The following is a 21,810-nucleotide window of genomic DNA, read 5'->3' as shown; positions in this document are numbered from 1 at the left end:
TCTTATAACTCCATAAGCATGACTTTAGCCAATAAGAGCTGGAACAAGAATTCTAACAAGTTTCATGTTTTCCTCTGACAAAAACTCTTGTATTTTTTCTAGAATAATATATGTTAATTTGACTAATGAGATTATTTTCATAAAATATAATATACTAGGTATTTTTTATTTTTGATAATTACTTGAATAAAAACATTTAATTTTTCTTATGACTCACAAATTGATGTATTTATCACACAACACTCTAGATTTTTTTTTCATTGTTCCGTGAATCAAGCTTCAACACTCATACATCACAATCACATGTGTCCACGTAATCATTTACATCTTTTGCGGCCGCCATTAGCATCAGATAGATTTTCCTTACTTTAATGTCACACGTCACAGGTCACACAATTTGTATTAATCATGAATGGATCGAACAGGTCACGATGCTCCGCGTGTCAAAATCTGGAGCCACAGGAAGCCTGCAACTTTGCTATAAAAACCACGCTCCTACGTTCTCTCAGTATCTCACCCCAAAATTTCAGAAGCTAGTGATCAATCATCAACACAGAGCTGAGTGTGTTGCTCTGTGAATCCACCTTCTTCTTCCATTGGAGGACCATTTCCTCCTGGAATAGAAATACTACCACACTTTTCTTTTTTCACTTCTCTAAGTTGCTAAGTTAATTGCTCCTTCATTTTTTCACTCTTCGTTCTCGCGTACCCGTGTCGCGGTAACTCGGTAAGTCAGTTTCTCGGTAATTTTACGTGACCGACTTTAAAATATCGTGGAGGAGTTTATGAATTCTTGATTTGGAAACTAATCAAGCGTTGTTGTTGGGAATTCTGGATTTGGTTAATTTTGTCTCTGTCTGTTTTCGGGGACAACAAGTACAACGTCGGGGTCTTGCTAGATCTCTCCAGTTTCTATTTCTTAAAGTTGTCTTTTTTAGGTGACAGAATTGCCCCTGTATCTTGTGGAAACTACACGGTTAACCTGTGCTCATCCCAGATGATTTTTTATGGGTGTTAATATTTTCTTTTGCTGCCACACAAAGTTTGACTCGTCCTTTGAGTCTGTTGCAATATTCGTAACCACTAATCACTAATATTTGCTTAATTTTTAAATAAAAAGATTTTGAAGTTTTTATTTTGATCTTTCCTAGTGAAAATAGTTCATCCTCAGACTCAAACTTCTTGATTTCACATGAAATTCGGTTTTAACTTTTCCTTTGTCTTTAATAGTAGTATACTTATTTTATATCGTTTGTGGATTTTCATTAAATTACAAAATTTCAGTTTATGAACTAGTAGGAGAGCGGACCTGAGAAGATGTACCATAGTAAAGCAAAAGACCACTAAACGACAAAGAAAAAAACAAAAGGACTAAACTCTATAGGTTCACTTTAGTGTTTGATTGTTATTTTTCTTTCAATTTATTCGTTCAATTTGGGGTATATAGGTTAAAAAGGTGATGCTAAGGACAACATCAATTCTTCCCACAACGTGGATTCCTCCTTCGCGTGAACCACATCGCAATCTATCTAACGTGTGCTTAACCTTTTACCATCACCATCATCATAAGTCCCTAGGTCTATATTACAAAACCTCCTTAACAATTTTTATGATGTAATAATATGTACCTTAGTAAAATTTGGGTTTCTTTGGTGTGTATTTTGTAGTTTACGAGTCCTAAAGGCTTAAACATTCAAATAATTGTAATTTTCATTACTATAGTCTTGTGATACAGTGAATTTTCATTACTATAGTAACATGTTTGTGCTATTTGCTATGGTGACACAGTGGTGAAGTGTTCGAAAATGACTGTCACACCTAAGATCTCAGTTAACGATGGGAAACTTGTTGTCCATGGTAAGACCATTCTGACTGGAGTGCCAGACAACGTTGTGCTGACTCCAGGTTCTGGAAGGGGTCTTGTGACTGGTGCTTTTGTTGGTGCCACAGCTTCACACAGCAAAAGTCTCCATGTGTTTCCAATGGGTGTTTTAGAGTATGTTTTTCTAACTTTTTTCACATTCACATGCCCCCATTTATATATATCATGTTCTATTGTCGTAGAAACTAGCGAAATTGCTCTAAATTACAATCTTTAGTTTAACTAAATGATGGTCCATATAACTTGTAACCATGAGTGATGAGTATTGGCTTGACACTTGATGAGTTGGCATTTTTCTAATTTCTCATGTTTGATGTACTTTTTGAATAGGGGGCTCCGGTTCATGTGTTGTTTCCGGTTCAAGTTATGGTGGATGACTCAGAGAATGGGAACTTGTGGGAGGGATGTTCCTCTGGAGACTCAATTCATGCTTATTGAGAGCAAAGAGAGTGAAACTGATGGGGAGAATTCTCCAATCATCTACACTGTCTTGCTTCCTCTCCTCGAAGGTCAATTCCGAGCTGTTCTTCAAGGCAATGACAAGAACGAGATAGAGATTTGCCTCGAGAGTGGTGAGTAACTCTTGGCCATGCAAAAATGGTTTGGAATTGGTGGTCAAGGCTACATGAAAGTCTTCCATTATATCATAATTTAGTGCCTTGTCTGCTGTTAATTCAGTTCCTTCCCTTCAGCTGGACTTTGAAGGTCTTACTTACCACCTGAAATTATGGGGTGGAGCTGTCATTAATGGAATTGAATTGAGCTGGATAAACCTCTCCATGACTATCAATGAAATTGAATCAAACAAATGGAGTTTATAGCTTTGGTCCTTTGGAGTAAATATATATATAGGGTGGCGTCCCAAAGAACCGAAACGACCCTTTTCCTTTTGGTATGTGGTTTGGTTTTGCAGGGGATAATGCAGTTGAGACTGACCAAGGCCTTCACATGGTTTACATGCATGCTGGGACCAATCCCTTTGAAGTCATCAATCAAGCTGTCAAGTAAGGCATCCTCCCTTGTCTGTGTTATCCTTCTAAGTTGATAAAAATTATGTTACCTGGCCTTATTGAAAAAGTAATTTTTCATTTGGTGAACATTAGATTCTGTATATTGACAATTTTAGTTTTACTGATTCCTTTTTCTTCTTTTCTTTCAAGGGCTGTGGAAAAACACATGCAAACTTTTCTTCATCGTGAGAAGAAAAGGGTAAGACCCTCTTCCTTGTCGTACTCTAATGGCTTTACTATTATGCCAAGTTAATATCTTATGAATCTTGTAACATTTTGTTGTTGGTTTTATGCAGTTGCCATCTTGTCTTGACTGGTTTGGATGGTGCACATGGGATGCTTTCTATACTGATGTCACAGCTGAGGGTGTTGAGGAAGGCCTGAAAAGGTAATTCGTGAGAAAATTTGTGTAGCATGTTTCTGATGAATGAAGAAGAGATGAATTTGGAAGATGATGTTTATAGAACATTGAAATTTGTTCAATATAATTGCAGTCTATCACAGGGAGGTACACCTCCACGATTCCTCATCATAGATGATGGTTGGCAACAGATTGAAAATAAAGCAAAGGATGCTACTGAATGTTTGGTACAAGAAGGAGCACAGTAAGATTTCTCTCTTTCTATAACTCTCAACTAAGCATTCTAATACTCATGTTCAAGAGCACACCATTTTTTTGAAATTGATATCTTGGAAATTATGGTGATTACAGGTTTGCTACTAGGTTGACTGGTATTAAAGAGAATACTAAATTTCAAAAGAAATTACAGAACAATGAGCAGATGTCAGGTCTGAAGCATCTAGTACATGGAGCAAAGCAGCATCACAATGTGAAGTATGGTCTTAGATCCTTAAATCCTTTTAATAAATTTTGATATGATGCATTTTCTTTTATTTATGAATCTTTGGTATTAAGCATAGTTTGCGAAGTAGCTTGCCCAATTAAGTTTCTAAAATTCGTAATTTGATTACTCTGTTGATGGACAGAAATGTATATGTATGGCATGCACTAGCTGGTTATTGGGGTGGAGTGAAGCCAGCAGCAACCGGCATGGAACATTATGACACTGCCTTGGCATATCCAGTGCAGTCACCAGGCGTGCTAGGAAACCAACCAGACATTGTCATGGACAGCTTGGCTGTACATGGCCTTGGCCTAGTGCACCCAAAGAAGGTTTTCAATTTCTACAACGAGCTCCATGCTTACTTAGCTTCTTGTGGAGTAGATGGAGTGAAGGTTGATGTGCAGAACATTATTGAGACCCTTGGTGCGGGACATGGTGGCCGAGTGTCACTTACTCGCAGCTATCATCACGCGCTTGAGGCTTCCATTGCTAGCAATTTTACTGATAACGGATGCATTGCGTGTATGTGTCACAACACTGATGGACTTTATAGTGCTAAGCAGACTGCTATTGTGAGAGCTTCTGATGATTTTTACCCTCGTGATCCTGCTTCCCATACCATCCATATTTCTTCTGTTGCATACAACTCACTATTCCTTGGAGAATTCATGCAACCTGACTGGGACATGTTTCATGTAAGTGGAAGTGTGAATTTCTCTCCTCCATTTGTAATTTATTAAAGTGCCTGATCTTTTCTCAAGAGTTATAAATTTGCTTCATGTTAACAAAAGATCTTTGTAATTTCAGAGTTTACACCCAGCAGCAGATTATCATGCTGCAGCTCGTGCAATTGGTGGATGTCCTATTTATGTTAGGTACAGTGATGCTTTATGTCACATCTTTTTCTTAGATGAAATTGGCACAAATTGTAATGTGTGATTTTGTATTTATGATGTTTTTTAACAGTGACAAGCCAGGCAATCACAATTTTGATCTTCTTAAGAAGCTGGTTCTCCCGGATGGTTCGGTTCTCCGTGCTCAGTTACCTGGCAGGCCAACTCGTGATTCTCTATTTGTGGATCCAGCCAGAGATAGGACTAGGTTCGTTTTCTTAACTCATAATATGTGTTATTTTTTAGAGATATGTTCCATAGGAAAGATAAATTGGTGAGTGGTGACTCATTTAATTACTTACAATTTTCAGCTTGCTCAAAATATGGAACCTGAACAAATGCTCTGGAGTTGTTGGTGTATTTAACTGCCAAGGTGCTGGATGGTGCAAGATAGAGAAGAAAACCCGCATCCATGATACATCTCCTGGTACACTCACCGCCTCTGTCTGCGCCTCTGATGTTGACCTCATCACACAAGTAGCAGGAGCTGAATGGCTTGGAGATACAATTGTTTATGCTTACAGATCAGGTACATTATGGCAATCACTTACCATTAGTTTTAGTGTATAAAAGATGACTTGTAATAGAAGAAGAATACACTTCTGACTTGAATTCTGACTTTCAAGTTTCAACAAGTTAAAATTCGCATACATGTAGGTCATACTATAATTTTGTTGAAGTTTTTACTTTAGTATATGAAATTTTGTTAAATAACCACCTCCATATTTCAGGTGAGGTGATTCGGCTACCAAAAGGGGTTTCAATTCCAGTGACACTAAAAGTTCTGGAGTTTGAGCTTTTCCACTTCTGTCCAATCCAAGTGAGGAATCACTATTAGCTATAATATGACATTTCATTGTTTCTTTTTCCATTATTTTTTGTCCTTGCGATGTAGTTTGCTTAATTTGCTTAACCACTGATGTTTTATTGGACAGGAAATAGCTCCAAGTATATCATTTGCAGCAATAGGGCTACTGGATATGTTCAACACTGGAGGAGCAGTGGAGCAGGTTGAGATTCATAACCGAGCAGCAACGAAAACAATAGCTCTTAGTGTAAGGGGAAGAGGCAGATTTGGAGTTTACTCCTCCCAGAGACCACTGAAGTGTGTGGTAGGTGGCGCTGAAACCGACTTCAACTATGACTCAGAGACCGGGTTGACAACCTTCTCCATTCCAGTTTCTCCAGAGGAGATGTACAGATGGTCAATAGAGATCCAAGTTTGAGTCCTTTTTAAGACTTGGTGTTTGATGCATTGTTGTATCAGGAGAAGGGTTTTGTTGTAATTAAGGATTGAGGGAATTGTTGGAGTCAGGCAGAGAGAGAGGGGGGAGGTTTGTTGTAAGACACCTAGTATTAGTATCATGTAGTGGAGAAAAAGGGTTGTTGATCCTAATAGCTAGACAAGGCATGTTGTAGTAGTCATGGGGTGGGGAAGTCCTTTTGTTGTAGCATGTAATTTGGTTTAGACTTGTAGTATGTCATCAATTAGATGGATAAAGAGAGAATATTGTTATCTACCCGAGGATGTAACAATGTTTGTTTCTCTGAATAAAAAGTTCACATCTGTCTTTTGGAATAAAACTAGTGAATTACTGTCTTGTTTCTTGAAATGGGAAGAAGAGTAGGAGGAAGGATTAATTGGATCGGTGTTTCTAATGTGGCTGGAAACTTCTAAATCTGAAGGGCACTTTTTGGAGTCTGAAGGGTGTCTAATGTTGCTGGACACTTAATCAATTTATGTTTTTGAGTACTCTAGGAAACTTTTGGAATAAAATTTTATTTGTTAGTATTATTAAAAATAACTAATTTAATCACTTTTTTTTTCTAGGTATCGTATCCTTCCTCTAGTCTTTGCTCTAAGGTTCAAACTGAAAGTGTGACTTGATTCTTTTAGAGAAATGCTAATAATATTCTATATGACACTTGGTTTCTAAGATTCTATCTATGATTAACAATACTTTATTTGACATTTTTTTTAAGATCTTCTCTATGATTAACTATCTATGATTATTAGAATTTATTGAATTTATTTTTTAGGTTTTGCTTCTCTCTTTTAATTATATTAAATGAGAGTGATTTCTATAAATTTTAACTAATCATAGAACTTTTGAGTGAGAGTGTAAAAAAGAGTGTTACTAGCATTTCTCTTATATTTAACTTAAAATGCTTAATGTTTTAATTATTTTTTTTTATAAAAATGCTTTTAATTTAGTGATGTTTGTTAGTTTTGTTCATGGAATATATTTTGGAGAGAAAAAAAATATTCAAAATACTTTCAAATAAATTAATCCAGGACAGTTTAGACTGAAAATATAAATGACTTATTTTTCATTATCATAATCTCTATTATGATAACAAATCTCTAATTTTAATCAAAGTCTCATCAAATTAACAATCTAATAAAACAATAAATATAATAATAAAATAAAAATAATTTTTTATTAAAATTGATAGCATGATATATTTGATCTTGGACATACACATTTATCTCCTATATTTAATTTTAGTTTCCCTCTTTTTTTTAATATATTTTAGCTAGTATTTTTTGGACAAATGATATTATATATTTTTTCTTTCTATAATTGGCTATGTGGGCTATTTAAGGCTTTCAACAAGGCTTGGCAAGTAGTATGCTCTACTGGGGAAGCAATTCTTGTGGTGCCTCAAGGGAATTACCTGCTCAAACCAATCAGATTCTCTGGTCCTTGCAAACCAATCATATTGTTGGAGTCAGGCAGAGAGAGAGGGGGGAGGTTTGTTGTAAGACACCTAGTATTAGTATCATGTAGTGAAGAAAAAGGGTTGTTGATCCTAATAACTAGACAAGGCATGCTGTAGTAGCCATGGGGTGGGGAAGTCCTTTTGTTGTAGCATGTAATTTGGTTTAGACTTGAGAGTAGCATGCCATTAATTAGATGGATAAAGAGAGAATATTGTTATCTACCCGAGGATGTAACAATGTTTGTTTCTCTGAATAAAAAGTTCACATCTGTTTTTTGGAATAAAACAAGTGAATTACTGTCTTGTTTCTTGAATTGGGAAGAAGAGTAGGAGGAACGATTAATTGGATCGGTGTTTCTAATGTGGCTGGAAACTTCTAAATCTGAAGGGCACTTTTTGGAATCTGAAGGGTTTCTAATGTGGCTGGAAACTTAATCAATTTATGTTTGAGTACTCTGAAGGAAATTTTATTGAAATTTTTGGAATAAAATTTTATTTATGTTAGTATTATTAAAAATAATTAATTTAATCACTTTTTTTTCCTATGTATCATATCCTTCTTCTAGTCCTTGCTTTAAGGTTCAGGACTCAAAGTGTGACTTGATTCTTTTAGAGAAATGCTAATAATATTTTATATGACATTCCGTTTTTAAGATTCTATCTATGATTAACAATATTTTATTTGACAATTTTTTTTAAGATATTCTCTATGATTATTAGAACTTATTGAAAATTATTATTTTTTTTTGTAGGTTATGCTTCTCATGATTCTCTCTTTTGATTTATATTAAATGAGAAGTGAAACCTATCAAATTAAAATTGATGATTTCTATAAATTCTAACTAATCATAGAACTTTTGAGTGAGAGTGTAAGAAAGAATGTGCTAGCATTCCTATGAGGTTCAACCTAAAATGCTCAATGCATTAATTACTTTTTCATAAAAATGCTTTTAATTTAGTGATGTTTGTTAGTTTTGTTCATTGGATATATTTTGGAGAGAAAAAAAAAATACTCAAAATACTTTCAATTAAATTAATCGTTTTCCTTTGATCAACTAGTTAATTGAACCTAATAATAAGAACCAAATAGAATATATAGTAGTTTAAAATGTGATTGTATATGTATGAAGATTTTGATGATGCTAAAAACAGAAGAAACTCAAGTTTACTTCAAGTTCAAATTAAGATTAAGTAAACAAAAGATCAAGAGAAAAGATTTACGTTAGTCCTTTTGTTAAAAGAATCTCTTAATGATTGAAAATGTTTAGTCTCAAAATATCATTTTTAAATTACTTATAAAAAGTTTTTAAATAATTTTTACATTTATGAAAAAGTAGTTTTCACTGGTAATCGATTACTAAGAGTTGTAATCGATTACCAGAAGCACAATTGTTTTTAAATTTTTTTCAGGAAGTTTGAAATTTGAATTTCAAAGGTGTAATCGATTACCAGTAACGGAATTTCTAAAATTCAAATTCAAAAGATATGACTCCTCATTAAATAATTGTGTAATCGATTACCAAAGATATGTAATCGATGACCAGTGAAGAAATTTCAAAAATAACTCTGAAAAGTCACCAAAGGCCTATAAATGTATGACTTGTCTACAAAAATCCTTAGAGTTTTCCAAAACTTCATTGTCTTATTCTCTCAAAAACAAAACTTTGGTCAAACACTTGCAAATCAATTAAGGATTCTTCTAAGATCTTCAATTTGTATCATTCTTCTCTAAAAGAGAGAAAAACTTATGTACTTAAAGAAAATTGTTGTTGTGATTAAGAGGCCGGTGAGTCTCTTGATTTGTGAGTTTTTCTAAACACAAGGAAAAAGAATCCCTAAGTGGTTCATAAGTTGTAAAAGAATTTTACAAGGATAGTAAAAATCTCAAGTGGATTACTTAAGGACTAGACATAGGCATGAGAAGTGGTCGAACCAGTATAAACTGAGTTTGCAATTCTCTTTTCCCTTATCTGATTTACATTATTGCAATTCAATTTTATCTTGCGCATTTATAGAGCATCGGTTAAATTATTTAGTGCTCATTCTTCTGCATATTAAATTTACCATATATCATTTAAAGTGGGAATTAAAGTGTTAGGAAAAATTTTGAAACTTAATTCATCCCCTCTTAAGTTATTGAGGCCCGTTGTCTAACATAAAATAGTTTTATAAAAGAAAAATATTGTAATTTTTTACAAAAATATACAGTCTCATACAAAAGAAATTTAAGTTTCTATACATTACAATATTATATTATAACTTTTTACATTTATTTATAATAATTATCGTGGACAACACTTTTGCGGGGGCAATTTTTTTTTATTAGATGTATTTAGGTAAAAAAAAAAGGTTGTGGGAGCAATTGTCCCCATATTACTCTATGTGACATGCTCTTTTAAATAATATTTAGTTATTGACTAAAATTTATTAAAAATCACAATTTTATTAATATCCCTTCTTATTTAGTGAGTTTAATTTTATAATTTAAGTAAATTTTATTATTTTGTCTCAATCTCTTGTATATCCTTCCATAGAATTATAGTCATATTTTTTTGGTAACATAATCTCAAATTTAGTCACACTTAAAGTTATTTATTTTTCAAAAAATGTGTTACAGGAATTGAATTCATATTCTCTTTCATAAATCTAATATGTATTATGAGTTGAGCTACTCATTAAGGTATAGTTATAGTCATATATAGTCCAAGAACAAACATTAACAGTTTTTTTTTGTCTATAAATACTTAAATTTCCACAACTGTTATAGTTCCACACCAAGCTAGCTATATATATAGCTAGGTATATCAATTTTCATCAAACAACAATAAGAATCTTTCAAAGATAAAAGCTATAATGGCCCTCCTCAAACATCTCATTTCATTCACCATTATCATCATTTCTTTTGTTGCTTGTTATAGCACCTTGCAAGAGAACCCACCTAGTAGTATATATGTTGATCATTCACCTTCTATATATTGATGATGGTGGGACATTCAAGAACATGATCAAGCAAAGCGCAAATGTTTTGAGCTTAAACAAGTTTGATTATAAGTTGGGTAATACTCCTTTTCTTGAAAAGGTTAATGTCAATGATTATGGAGCTAAAGGGAATGGTTCGACTGATGACACGAAAATACATATATACTCACTCATAGATACTAAAATAGGAATGTTTCCAAATACTTATTGGGGAAAATTAAGATTTATTTTGCATTCAAAATAAATTATAACAATAATAAAAAAAATATTTGTTTAACTGAACACACGTCCTTGAAGTAATAATTTTTTTTTGAATAATATGAAAACTCTACATATATCCACATCAAGACTAATATTTATTATCAATTTTTTGATGAGTGAAATTTTAAAGAGTATATCCTTTTTCTAGTTTTTAAGTCTAGAAACTAGACTTGAACTTTTTTTGACATGTGTCTGTTTGGTTCTAAAATAGATACTTCTATTTATAATGTTAAAAGAGATATGAAGTTAAACCTTTTTTCAAGAGAGATTTTATTTAAAATAATTTTAAATCTATTTATCTTTATATTTGTAAATAAAAATTATCTCATATCTTTTTATCTTAAAAGACTTCCTCATATAAAAAAAATAATTCTCAAATAATCGCATGACTAATTACGATAACTAATCACATGATTTGATCTTGATATGAAATAATAAATTCTTATTTTGTGGACAACTTCCACATTTATAAAATAATACTTTCTTTTTTATATTATATTTATATTCTTAGTGCTAGCTAACAAATAACATAATAATATTTCACTAAAATATTTATTTGATTAAATTAAATTATCTAATTTAATAATCAAATAAATTATCCTCTTTTGTAAAGACTGAAACATTCCTTTGTGTGTGACCCATTCAATACTAAATTGGTAGTAAATGAATCATAATTAATTTACTAACCAAGATAAACATCTAACAATAATCCTTAATGTTTAAATAACATAAAGAAACATCTTTTACCTTTAAGAATCAATAGAAGAATAATGTAATATTTATTTTCATCATTTACTGTTGAAGGTTAACTTTAGAGTATAGTATTACTGTAGACCTCTAATAAATTAATACCTTATATTTAATCCATGGATGGCTTAAAAATTATTTTCTTCTTTGATTCAATTTCTCAATCAATGTCTTAATTATATCATGTAACTCCAACTCATTACCAAGAGTTGATAGATTTCTTTTTGATTAATCCCTAATTAATTATACAATTATTTAATCATATCAAATATTCATTCAACTAGTGTCCCAAAACATTAGGTGTCTGAAAGTAAAATATACTAAATAATTTGTTAGTTACTATGATAATTTCTTGTCAAAGGAAATTATTATATTTATTTTTTAGAATTTCCTATTAATTAGTATTAACCATTAGAAATTTTCAATTGAGTCTGTTTAATGGTAGCATCCGCATGTAGATAGTATATGTGTAATTTAATAAATGAGATCTATTAATCTTTATCCAATAAAGATCATTATATATATATATATATATATATATATATATATATATATATATATTAATTTATCCGGATTGTTGATGTCTTATTTATAATAATCTTATTATCTAGGACAATTTAGACTAAAAGTATGAATGACTTATTTCTAATTATCATAATCTCTATTATGATAACAAATCTCTAATTTTAATCAAAGACTAATCAAATTAACAATTTAATAAAACAATAAATATGATAATAAAATAAAAAATAGTTTTTTTTATTAAAATTGATAGCATGATAGATTTGATCTTGGGCATACACATTTATCCCCTATATTTAATTTTAATTTCCCTCTTTTTTTAAATATATTTTAGCTAGTATTTTTTGGACAAATGATATTATATATTTTTTTCTTTCTATAATTGGCCATGTGGGCTATTTAAGGCTTTCAACAAGGCTTGGCAAGTAGTATGCTCTACTGGGGAAGCAATTCTTGTGGTGCCTCAAGGGAATTACCTGCTCAAACCAATCAGATTCTCTGGTCCTTGCAAACCTAACTTTGCAGTCCAGGTTAATTAGTTACACTGAAAACTAAGCTAGTGGTTAATTCCCCATTTTTATATGCTGCCATCTTTAATTTAAAGGAAAATATGTCAATATTTGTGGTAAAAATTGTCAGATTTCCGGAACCCTTGAAGCATCAGATGATCCATCAGATTATAGCGGAGACAACAGACACTGGCTTGTATTTGACAATATTCATAAATTATTTGTTTATGGTGGTGGAACCATCAATGGAAACGGCAACATTTCGTGGCAAAATTCATGCAAAAGGAACAAAAAGCTAAAATGCTAAAATGAAAAAGGAACCAAAAGATATATATGTTGTAATAATTTATAAATGCTATAATGCTGCATAGATATATATAAATCGTATTCAAATGATGACCAAATCTAGCTAATTCATATTTTTCTGCTTTAATTTGCATCCTTGCAAGGATGCCCCAACGGTATGTAAATATCAAAGATCAAGGATATGATATTATAACGTTCAAATTAATATATATACTTGCTAATTAACCATGGTTTTAATTTTGTTTTGTTTGGTATGTTTTTGTAGGCTCTGTCTTTCTATAATTGTAAGGACCTGATATTTGAGAACTTGAAGATAGAAAATGCTTAACAAATCCACGTTGCATTCCAGGACTCCGTGAATGTTAAGGTTTCTGACCTTAAAGTGACTGCGCCAGAGGATAGCCCCAACACTGATGGGATTCATGTCACCAATACTCAGAACATCCAAATCTCAATATCTGTTATAGGAACCGGTATACTTATATTTTTGCAGTTTGGTTAGTTTGGTGAGGTTTGAGAAAATATTTTTCATTTTGATTTACAATTAAAAAATGGTATCTTATTATTTTTTTTAATTTTGAAAATTTATATGAGAAAAAAGAATAAAAATTTATTTTCACCGTTTTTTATACAATTTTTTTAAACATAAATAAAAACAAGATAACATTTCTGTAATTAAAGTAAAAATAGAAAATAAAAACAGTAAATATTTTCTCCAAACAGCAAATATTCATCATTTTCAATGTAAAAAATAGTAAAAACATTAAAATCTCATTAATGTCTAACTAGAATGGATCATTTGACGTTAAATTTTCCCACTACTTTATGTTTTTTACTTTTACACGACTTTGCATGCAAATTTTTTTTGTATCTAATCTTTTTCTTATATAAATATTTACAAATATAAATAAGGCCTTCACCTATTTAATGATCATAAAGAAAGAAATAGGCCTAAATTTTTTATAAATTCATGTAAAAATTCAATATGAGAGAATGATTTTTTGGGTATCAAAAACGTTGTTTCAAGTTCAATAAAAAATAAGAAAAGTCATTGCTTCAGGTGATGATTGTATATGTATGGTACAAGGATCTATAGAAATGTAGAAGCCACGGACAATACCTGTGGACCTGGCCATGGTATCAGGTAATTATAGCTTAAAAGTATTTCTTAATAGAGTTTAATGCTTCCAGTAAAAAAAAAAAAGTTTAATGTTATTTTTTGTGCTGAGTAATATAAGTCTAATGATTATACATTGTCAGTATGTAATTTATACTGTCAATGAATTAGAAAATCATTATTAATGTGATTTTTAAGTTAAATTATTATAAAATTTAATAAAATTCAATAAACATACTATATATATACTACATATATATGATAGTTTATATATGATTAAATGTCAATATAATTTTTTTTTCTATATTGACAGTATATAATTTGTTTTTCTTAATGTTAAAAACTTTGTACATGCAATATGTTATTTTGTATTAACTAATTGTATCTGAATTTTCTTTTAAAAAAATTGTATTTGAATTTTATTTGCAAATATCGGTTGTTTTCAGTATTGGAAGCTTGAAGCCGGAAAATCCAAGGAAATTGTTTCAGGAGTACTAGTGGATATAGCCAAGATTTTTGGAAGGAGTTATTAGAATCAAGACATGGCAGGTAATTAATTAATTTTAATATTTTAAATTTTATAATTTAATTTAGTCTTGCCTACTGCCTACCTACTTGTTACTTTATATGTATGTGCTCAAAAAAAGATTTGCATCAGAATCCATAATTAAATTATATCTATATATTATTAAAATTGTCTACAGTGTATATATATAGGGAGGTTCAGGAAGTGCTAGCAACATCCAGTTTCAGAACATTGAAATGGACAATGTGACCAACCCCATCATAATTAATCAGAATTACTGTGACCACAAAAAGAGGCCATGCAAAACACAGGTAAAATATAATTAAAAACCTTTTGCTATTATTGGAATATGACTACTGATTTTGGTAGGTATCTACTGATTATAAATTTGGTCTATATAGCTATTGGAGAAATCCGCGATTCAAATTAATGTGTTGTACCAGAACATAACAGGTACAAGTACTTCTGATGTAGCTGTAAGTTGGCTTGCAGTGAGAACTTTCCATGCCAGGAGATAGTGTTGCAGAACATAAACCTCGAATGTGAAGGAGATGCTGCCTATGCTATATGTAACAATGTTGAATTGTCTTACTTGGGACATGTTAACCCTCGTTGCAAATCACAAAGAGAGATAAAACAAAAACATCTACTACTACCTCCATATATGGAAAGGCTACTCATTCAAGGACACATGCATGTGTATTAGTGTGGTGGGAGCGAACTAATTATCAACTTTTTTTATACTATTATAAATTTCTCTTATAATTTGAAATATATATACATTGGAATAAATATAGTCCTGTATTTTCCTACGATATCCACAAGGTATGCCTGGTATGGTATCATTCCACGACTAGCTAGTATATTGTTCTAGGACATGTGACCTATAAATCCTATCTTCAAGTTTGTTTGTCCAATTTCGGATGATATGGGTGATTTCTTTGTACAACTTATGCATACTATTTAATGTCTTCGTGTACACAATAATTGATATAAAGTAATTTAGAATTCATTGTACGAAAAGAATACGCAAATTAATGATAAAATACGTACCAATAATTGAGTATCAAATCAAACTTTGTGAACGATCAACTTCAACCTTAATTTCTTACCCTAGTTATGTTGCCAAAAAAATAGTAAGGTGGTTGTGTATGAAATGATGATCACATCTATCTGGTGCTCCATCTCATGCATTAATTACCATCTCATCATGAATCTCTCTGGAACCACAACCATGGGATTTGAGACTATATATGACGCCAAAGGGCACCAACAAAATTCCTCCACGTACATGAGGTTCTATTGTTCACATATATTAATTGATCTTTGGGTGGGGTACCGCGCTAGAGTCCTTATTTTAGGCCTTTAAACAATATTAATTAGTAATTAATATTATTTTTAAAGACCAAGGATTATTAATTATAATTAGTAGTGGATAGATAATAGTAAAAGTAATTTTTTTTGTATTAAAACATGGGTCTGATCTCATCTTAATATGAATCGCTTTTCTTATTAGTAATTACAATGCTGTTTACCATATCAGTTTTCTTTTACCTTATTGATTAGTGAAAAAAACTTGGCTCTCTATAAATGCATGTCATTTGAAAATAATATCAATGTTTTCGGAAGAGAGCAATTAATTTTCAAAATTATACCTGAAATTAACAATGTATCCACGAAAATCATATTCGAACTAGCTGATTTTATTATTGGTTAATGAAAGAAATATATTGATTTAATAAATAATTTTTCATATCAAAACTTCCAAAGATAATAAACTTCAAATAAAACTAATAATTTTAAAAAAGAATTTAACTGCATACCCTAATAATGTGACTAATCATGAATATTACCATGAAATTGAAAATTTGGTGATATATATTTATCATTTTATTAAAAGTAGTGAGGTGATTTAGTTAGATGATAGTATAATCTTATATATATATGATCAGTTTGAACTTTTATAATATATTATTTGAAAATTTACCATCCATGATCCCCCATCAGTTCCTTCCGATAGATTGATTGCTTGTACAATAACTCTTACTAATTAAACCCTATCATATACATGTGTAGTTGCTAAGACGGCTTTGCCATAATGAAAATGAACCATCTTGCTCATAATTTTGTCCGTTGCATACATGAGAGATGGAATTTCAAGATCCGCTTTGAGGTCTAAAATTTCATCATGACATGAATAGAATGACAAAAGCTTAGGAAACTTTTAGCCACAAAAAGTTAATGCTAAGTTTCAAAGTGACAAAATGAAATGAATGTCTTCTAGTCCAAAACCATCAAAACACCCATCTTCTCAAGCATTTTACGACAGCTAAAACTATTTCTTGACAATTCTAACAAATATACGATCATTAAGATGGCAAGAAGGAAACCCTAAATCACACGTTTAAGGTGCATACATGGCTAATAAAGAGTGAACCCATATTCCTCTTATAGTGGCAAGTGTTTGTCTTGATGGGTTACATAGTCCACAATAATCAGCATATGCTACTCATACTAACTACATATAAAACCGTTTGATAACAAAGAAAGAAAAAGTTCACTCATATACATTAATTGATTTTCCAAAGTTCCATAATTCTTACCGGTGATCATCTAATAAAAGAGTGCAGAATTTCCCAGCAAATACAATGAAACGAATATTAACTCTAATGTCACGATCGAGTACACGTATCTGATGCCAATGGTGTAAATGTCTTTAATTATATTTCAGAATTAAAAAAATAATGCATGGAAGATTCATGCTCACGCAACCCTACTAACCGTTTAAAACCCAAAATGATTACTAGGAGAAAAAAGGCTGGAATATTTAAATATTTCAATACAGTACTCATTATGTACGTTTTCTTTTCTTAATACGCAATATTGTGTGGGGTGTGGGATACGCTCATATGCATGCATTTATTTATCAATATGGGCAAAACTCTCGTGTATGATGAATTACTAGGTTTTTCATCATCCTTAGGAATATTATCCAAATATGGAAACATACACGTTAAAGTTTCGTTTAAATGAATATTGAAGTAGCTATTGGAAGGGAAGAACTGTTCTTGTTGAATAAATAAAAATTGTGACAAAAATAAGAAAACTAACAATATTTCAGGAGAAAATTAGAATATTTAAAAATATAAAAATGAACGTATAACTTCAATTTTTTCACCATTATATCATCATTATATTGTTCTCGTTGAATAAAAATTGGTACAGAATGCTTCAAAAAAATGGTATAGAAAATAAAATAACGTGATATAATAAAAACTTTGACTATATTTAGATAGATATGAATAAATTACAGTAAAAAATATTAAATAAAAAAAATATAATCTATACACCATTACATAATACGAGTAACGAGATTTCAGATTTGATCTAGTAGAAGAGTAATCATGCTCAACATAACGAATCAATGTTCAAATCTTTATTGAGATAAATACTCATATTTAGTATTCACTTTTATCTCAAACAAAAATATATCAGAAGGATTATTCTTATATCCATATGAGAAAAACCAAAATAAAAATACAACTCACTTTGTCTCGTCATAATATTTTTCATATATCATTATTTTTGGTCGATGTATATAGTGTGAGATCCTATCATTATTTATCATCATTAATAGCATTATACTAGTTATAATTAAACGGAAAAAATTTATTAATATTATAAAAGTTAAAATCACAATGATTTTTTATACAATAATTATTATGAAATAAAGGAAGTATATTATACTGATGCAAAAATTAATTATTACAAGTGTATAAATATATTTACGTATATTTATAATATTTTAGAGCATAGAAGCACGTACCTAAATATATTAATGTCAAATTGGTGAATATGTGGAACATAAGTCAAATGACCGGGACTGATCATTTCGTCTCAATCTGTTACTTTACATCCTTACATACAGTTATAGCCATATGTAACTTTTATTTATTTTTTAATTATTTTTATTAGTATGACTATAAATACACAAGTTCCCGCTACTTGTAGTTCTACACCAAGCTAGCTAGCTAGCTAAATCCATTCTCATCAAACAGCAATCCCAAATACTTTCAAATTAGGAGCATCTATTTCCTGGGATAATACACAAAGGGAAAAGCTATAATTAATGGCCCTCCTCAAACACCTCCTCCTCTCATTCACAATTATCATCATTTCTTTTGTTGCTTGTTATAGCACCTTGCAAGAGGACCCACCTAGTAGTATTATATATATTGATCATTCACCTTCTATTGATGATGGTAGGACATTCAAGAACTTGATCAAGCAAAGCACAAATGTTTTGAGCCTAAACAGGTTTGACAAGCGTAGTTCGCTTAAAAAGCTTAGTGTCAATGATTATGGAGCTAAGGGGAATGGTGATGCTGATGACACAGAGGTACATATTCACTTAGTCCAAAATAAAGTTTTTTTTTTTCTTGTTTTCTTTAGCTACCAATGTGAACTTGGTGCATGTTTGTAAAAACGTTCCGTTCATGCCTAAGAAAGTGTGATTTTTTCGTTGAATAAACATCCAACGGGTATCCAAACATGCTCTTGGTTATTTCATAATTAGAAAAATTAAATGACATTATTCTTTTTCTCTATAATTGACTACGTGGGCTATTTAAGGCTTTCAAGAAGGCTTGGGATGTAGTATGTTCTTCTGGGGAAGCAATTCTTGTGGTGCCTCAGGCTAATTATCTGCTCAAACCAATCAGATTCTCTGGCCCTTGCGAACCTAACGTTGAAGTCCAGGTTACTTAACACTTAAAATTACTCTAGTGCTTAAGTCCCCATTTTTTATATGCTTCTTCTTTAATTGAAAAACTATATGATTACTTAATATCTCAAACAGTGAATAATGTTAACAAGCATCAATTTTGGGATTAAAATTGTTAGATTTCTGGAACCCTTGAAGCATCAGATGATCCATCAGATTACGAGGATGACAGAAGACACTGGCTTGTATTTGACAATGTTAAGAAACTATTTGTTTATGGTGGTGGAACCATTGATGGAAACGGCAAGATATGGTGGAAAAACTCATGCAAAAGGAACAAAAAGCGCGTAAGATATTCAGAACTCGAATTTTTTAATCAGTTCTCTGATAACTAATCTTATATGTACATAATATGTCATGTTATTAATTATTTCTCAAATTAAAAATTTAAATCTAATAATGATCCCAAATCATTTAATATCTCTCCAAATGATGATCAATCTAATTCATACTTTCTATGTTATCTTTTGCAGCCTTGCAAGGATGCCCCAACGGTATGTATATGTCAAAGATCAAGAATATTGGGTTGAAAAAATATGAATAGTAGTATAACATTCAAATATTTACTTGTTAACCATGGTTTTTTTTGTTATTAAATTTTTGTAGGCTCTGACTTTCTATAATTGCGAGGACTTGACAGTTGAGAACTTGAGCATAGAAAATGCTCAACAAATCCATGTTTCATTCCAGGACTCCGTGAATATTAAGGTTTCTGGCCTTACCGTGACCGCACCAGAGGATAGCCCCAACACTGATGGGATTCATGTCACCAATACGCAAAACATCCAAATCTCAAGCTCTGTTATAGGAACTGGTACTTATAATTAGGAGTTTTTTATTTGAGAAAATGATCTTTATTTTTATTTTCAATTAAAAAGTCTATTTTTTTTAAAAAAAACTTTATATAAGAAAAAATAAATTGGAAAAGAAAACAATAAAAATGTTTTCATGGTTTTTATGTATAATTTTTTTTTAAATCTCATAAATGTCTAAGCAGAATAGATCATCTCACATTAAATGTTGAGTGCAAAAATTTTGCATCTACTTTTTACATAAATGTTTACAAAGATAAATAAGGCCTCCACCTTTACTTAAATACTAGTGAAAAAAGAAATAGATGAAAAAAAAACACATAAATTCATGTAAAAGTTCAATTTGAGAGGATCTATTTTTTAGTATCAATTAATATATCTTTGTTTCAGGTGATGATTGCATATCTATTGTACATGGATCCAAAGATGTAGAAGCCACAGATATTACCTGTGGACCAGGTCATGGTATCAGGTAATCAGTGACAAGTATCTCTTATAATACTGTTAAAAACTTTCCATATGTTATTTTGTATTGGTTATTGTATGTGAATTTTCTTTGGATTGATGATTTATTTCAGTATTGGAAGCTTAGGGTCCGGAAAATCCAAGGAATTTGTTTCAGGAATACGAGTGAATAGAGCCAAGATTTTTGGAACTAAAAATGGAGTTAGAATCAAGACATGGCAGGTAATAAATTAATTTTGAACTTCATAATCCAATTAGTCTTATTAATTGCCGCTATGGTTTGTATATGTGCTAAAAAGAAAATTAAAGAATCCATTAATTCGTAACAACTTGTTAATATTTTCATCTTTTGGGTCTACCGTATATATATGTAGGGAGGTTCAGGAAGCAGTGCTAGCGACATCCAGTTTCAGAACATTGGAATGGACAATGTGACCAACCCCATAATAATTAATCAGAATTATTGTGACAAAAAAAAGAAGCCATGCAAAAAAATGGTAAATTAATATATATATATATATATATATATATATATATATATATATATATATATATATATATATATATATATATATATAATATACATCTTTTTTTCTATTTTTTTTTTGGAACCAACATGCATATACATATTTCACTACTGATTTTCGTATGTATCTAATGATTTTTTGGTGTAGCTCTCGAGGAAATCCGCGATCCAAATCAAGAACGTGTTGTACCAGAACATAACGGGCACAAGTGCTTCTGATATAGCTGTGAAGTTTGATTGCAGCGATAAATTTCCATGCGAGGAGATAGTGTTGCAGAACATAGACCTCGAATGTGAAGGAGGAGATGATGCCGAGGCTATGTGTAACAATGTTGAATTGTCTTACTTAGGAAACGTTAGGCCTCGTTGCAACTCAAAAAAGAGAAAGGCATTTACTACTATTACCTCCATATGGAAATACTTCTCATGGTATATATGAAGCATATGAATATGATACAAAAAATAACTCATGTACGTACATTGCTAGCTGTGTATTTATATATATAGCCGACTAATAGGACATCGATTAATTGATTTGTAGCGAATAATGTGATTCTTTGAGCAATGATTGTGATAATCAGATATTGTTATTATTTGTCACATGTTAAAGCAATAAAATTCAATTATTAATATTTAATCATGTAACTTCCAAAATTATGTACTAGCGTGTGTATGCATGATCTCCATTTTGCCAAATTGATATGGCCCATGCTCTTGGAACATTTTTAAATCTACAAACGTTAAGGTTGCAATCAAACACTTATGATAGTTGTAGGATACGGTGTTCTGAATTATTTAATCTAAAACTGAACTATCATTATTTCAAAATAGGTAATCCGAAAGTGTTGTAGCATAGTTCCGGAATGAATAATCCAGAACACAATATGTATTTCGGATCACTCA

The 21,810-nt window shown here is 31.0% G+C and overlaps 2 protein-coding genes and 1 pseudogene across 3 annotated transcripts; all 3 read left to right on the top strand.

Annotated features, from left to right (window-relative positions):
- Nucleotides 1-501: 501 nt before the first annotated feature.
- LOC114406728 (probable galactinol--sucrose galactosyltransferase 2) lies at nucleotides 502-6,230 on the top strand. Of its 2 annotated transcripts, XM_028369512.1 has the most exons (15): nucleotides 502-727; nucleotides 1,448-1,577; nucleotides 1,789-1,996; nucleotides 2,213-2,454; nucleotides 2,796-2,886; nucleotides 3,043-3,091; nucleotides 3,189-3,280; nucleotides 3,387-3,497; nucleotides 3,605-3,727; nucleotides 3,880-4,432; nucleotides 4,545-4,612; nucleotides 4,704-4,838; nucleotides 4,942-5,159; nucleotides 5,362-5,450; nucleotides 5,566-6,230. In XM_028369512.1, exons 2-15 carry the CDS (start codon nucleotides 1,460-1,462, stop codon nucleotides 5,854-5,856), a joined length of 2,388 nt encoding a protein of 795 aa, XP_028225313.1. In that variant the 5' UTR covers nucleotides 502-727; nucleotides 1,448-1,459; the 3' UTR covers nucleotides 5,857-6,230. The 2 variants fall into 2 exon arrangements, with proteins under 2 accessions (XP_028225313.1, XP_028225314.1); XM_028369513.1 differs by lacking the exon at nucleotides 1,448-1,577.
- Nucleotides 6,231-10,207: 3,977 nt separating this feature from the next.
- LOC114405233 lies at nucleotides 10,208-15,027 on the top strand (annotated as a pseudogene).
- A 3,341-nt stretch (nucleotides 15,028-18,368) lies between these two features.
- On the top strand, nucleotides 18,369-21,512 carry LOC114405517 (polygalacturonase-like). The gene is made up of 9 exons (XM_028368007.1): nucleotides 18,369-18,720; nucleotides 18,954-19,079; nucleotides 19,224-19,391; nucleotides 19,578-19,598; nucleotides 19,711-19,918; nucleotides 20,307-20,388; nucleotides 20,495-20,603; nucleotides 20,756-20,878; nucleotides 21,056-21,512. The coding sequence occupies exons 1-9, from the start codon at nucleotides 18,451-18,453 to the stop codon at nucleotides 21,344-21,346; spliced, it is 1,398 nt and encodes a 465-aa protein (XP_028223808.1). The 5' UTR covers nucleotides 18,369-18,450; the 3' UTR covers nucleotides 21,347-21,512.
- The last annotated feature ends 298 nt before the right edge of the window (nucleotides 21,513-21,810 follow it).

This window comes from Glycine soja, chromosome 3, assembly GCF_004193775.1.
Source record: "Glycine soja cultivar W05 chromosome 3, ASM419377v2, whole genome shotgun sequence".
Taxonomy (NCBI): Eukaryota; Viridiplantae; Streptophyta; class Magnoliopsida; order Fabales; family Fabaceae; genus Glycine; species Glycine soja.
Note: the sequence above shows the minus strand (reverse complement) of the source record. Positions and strands in the feature narration are given on the sequence as shown.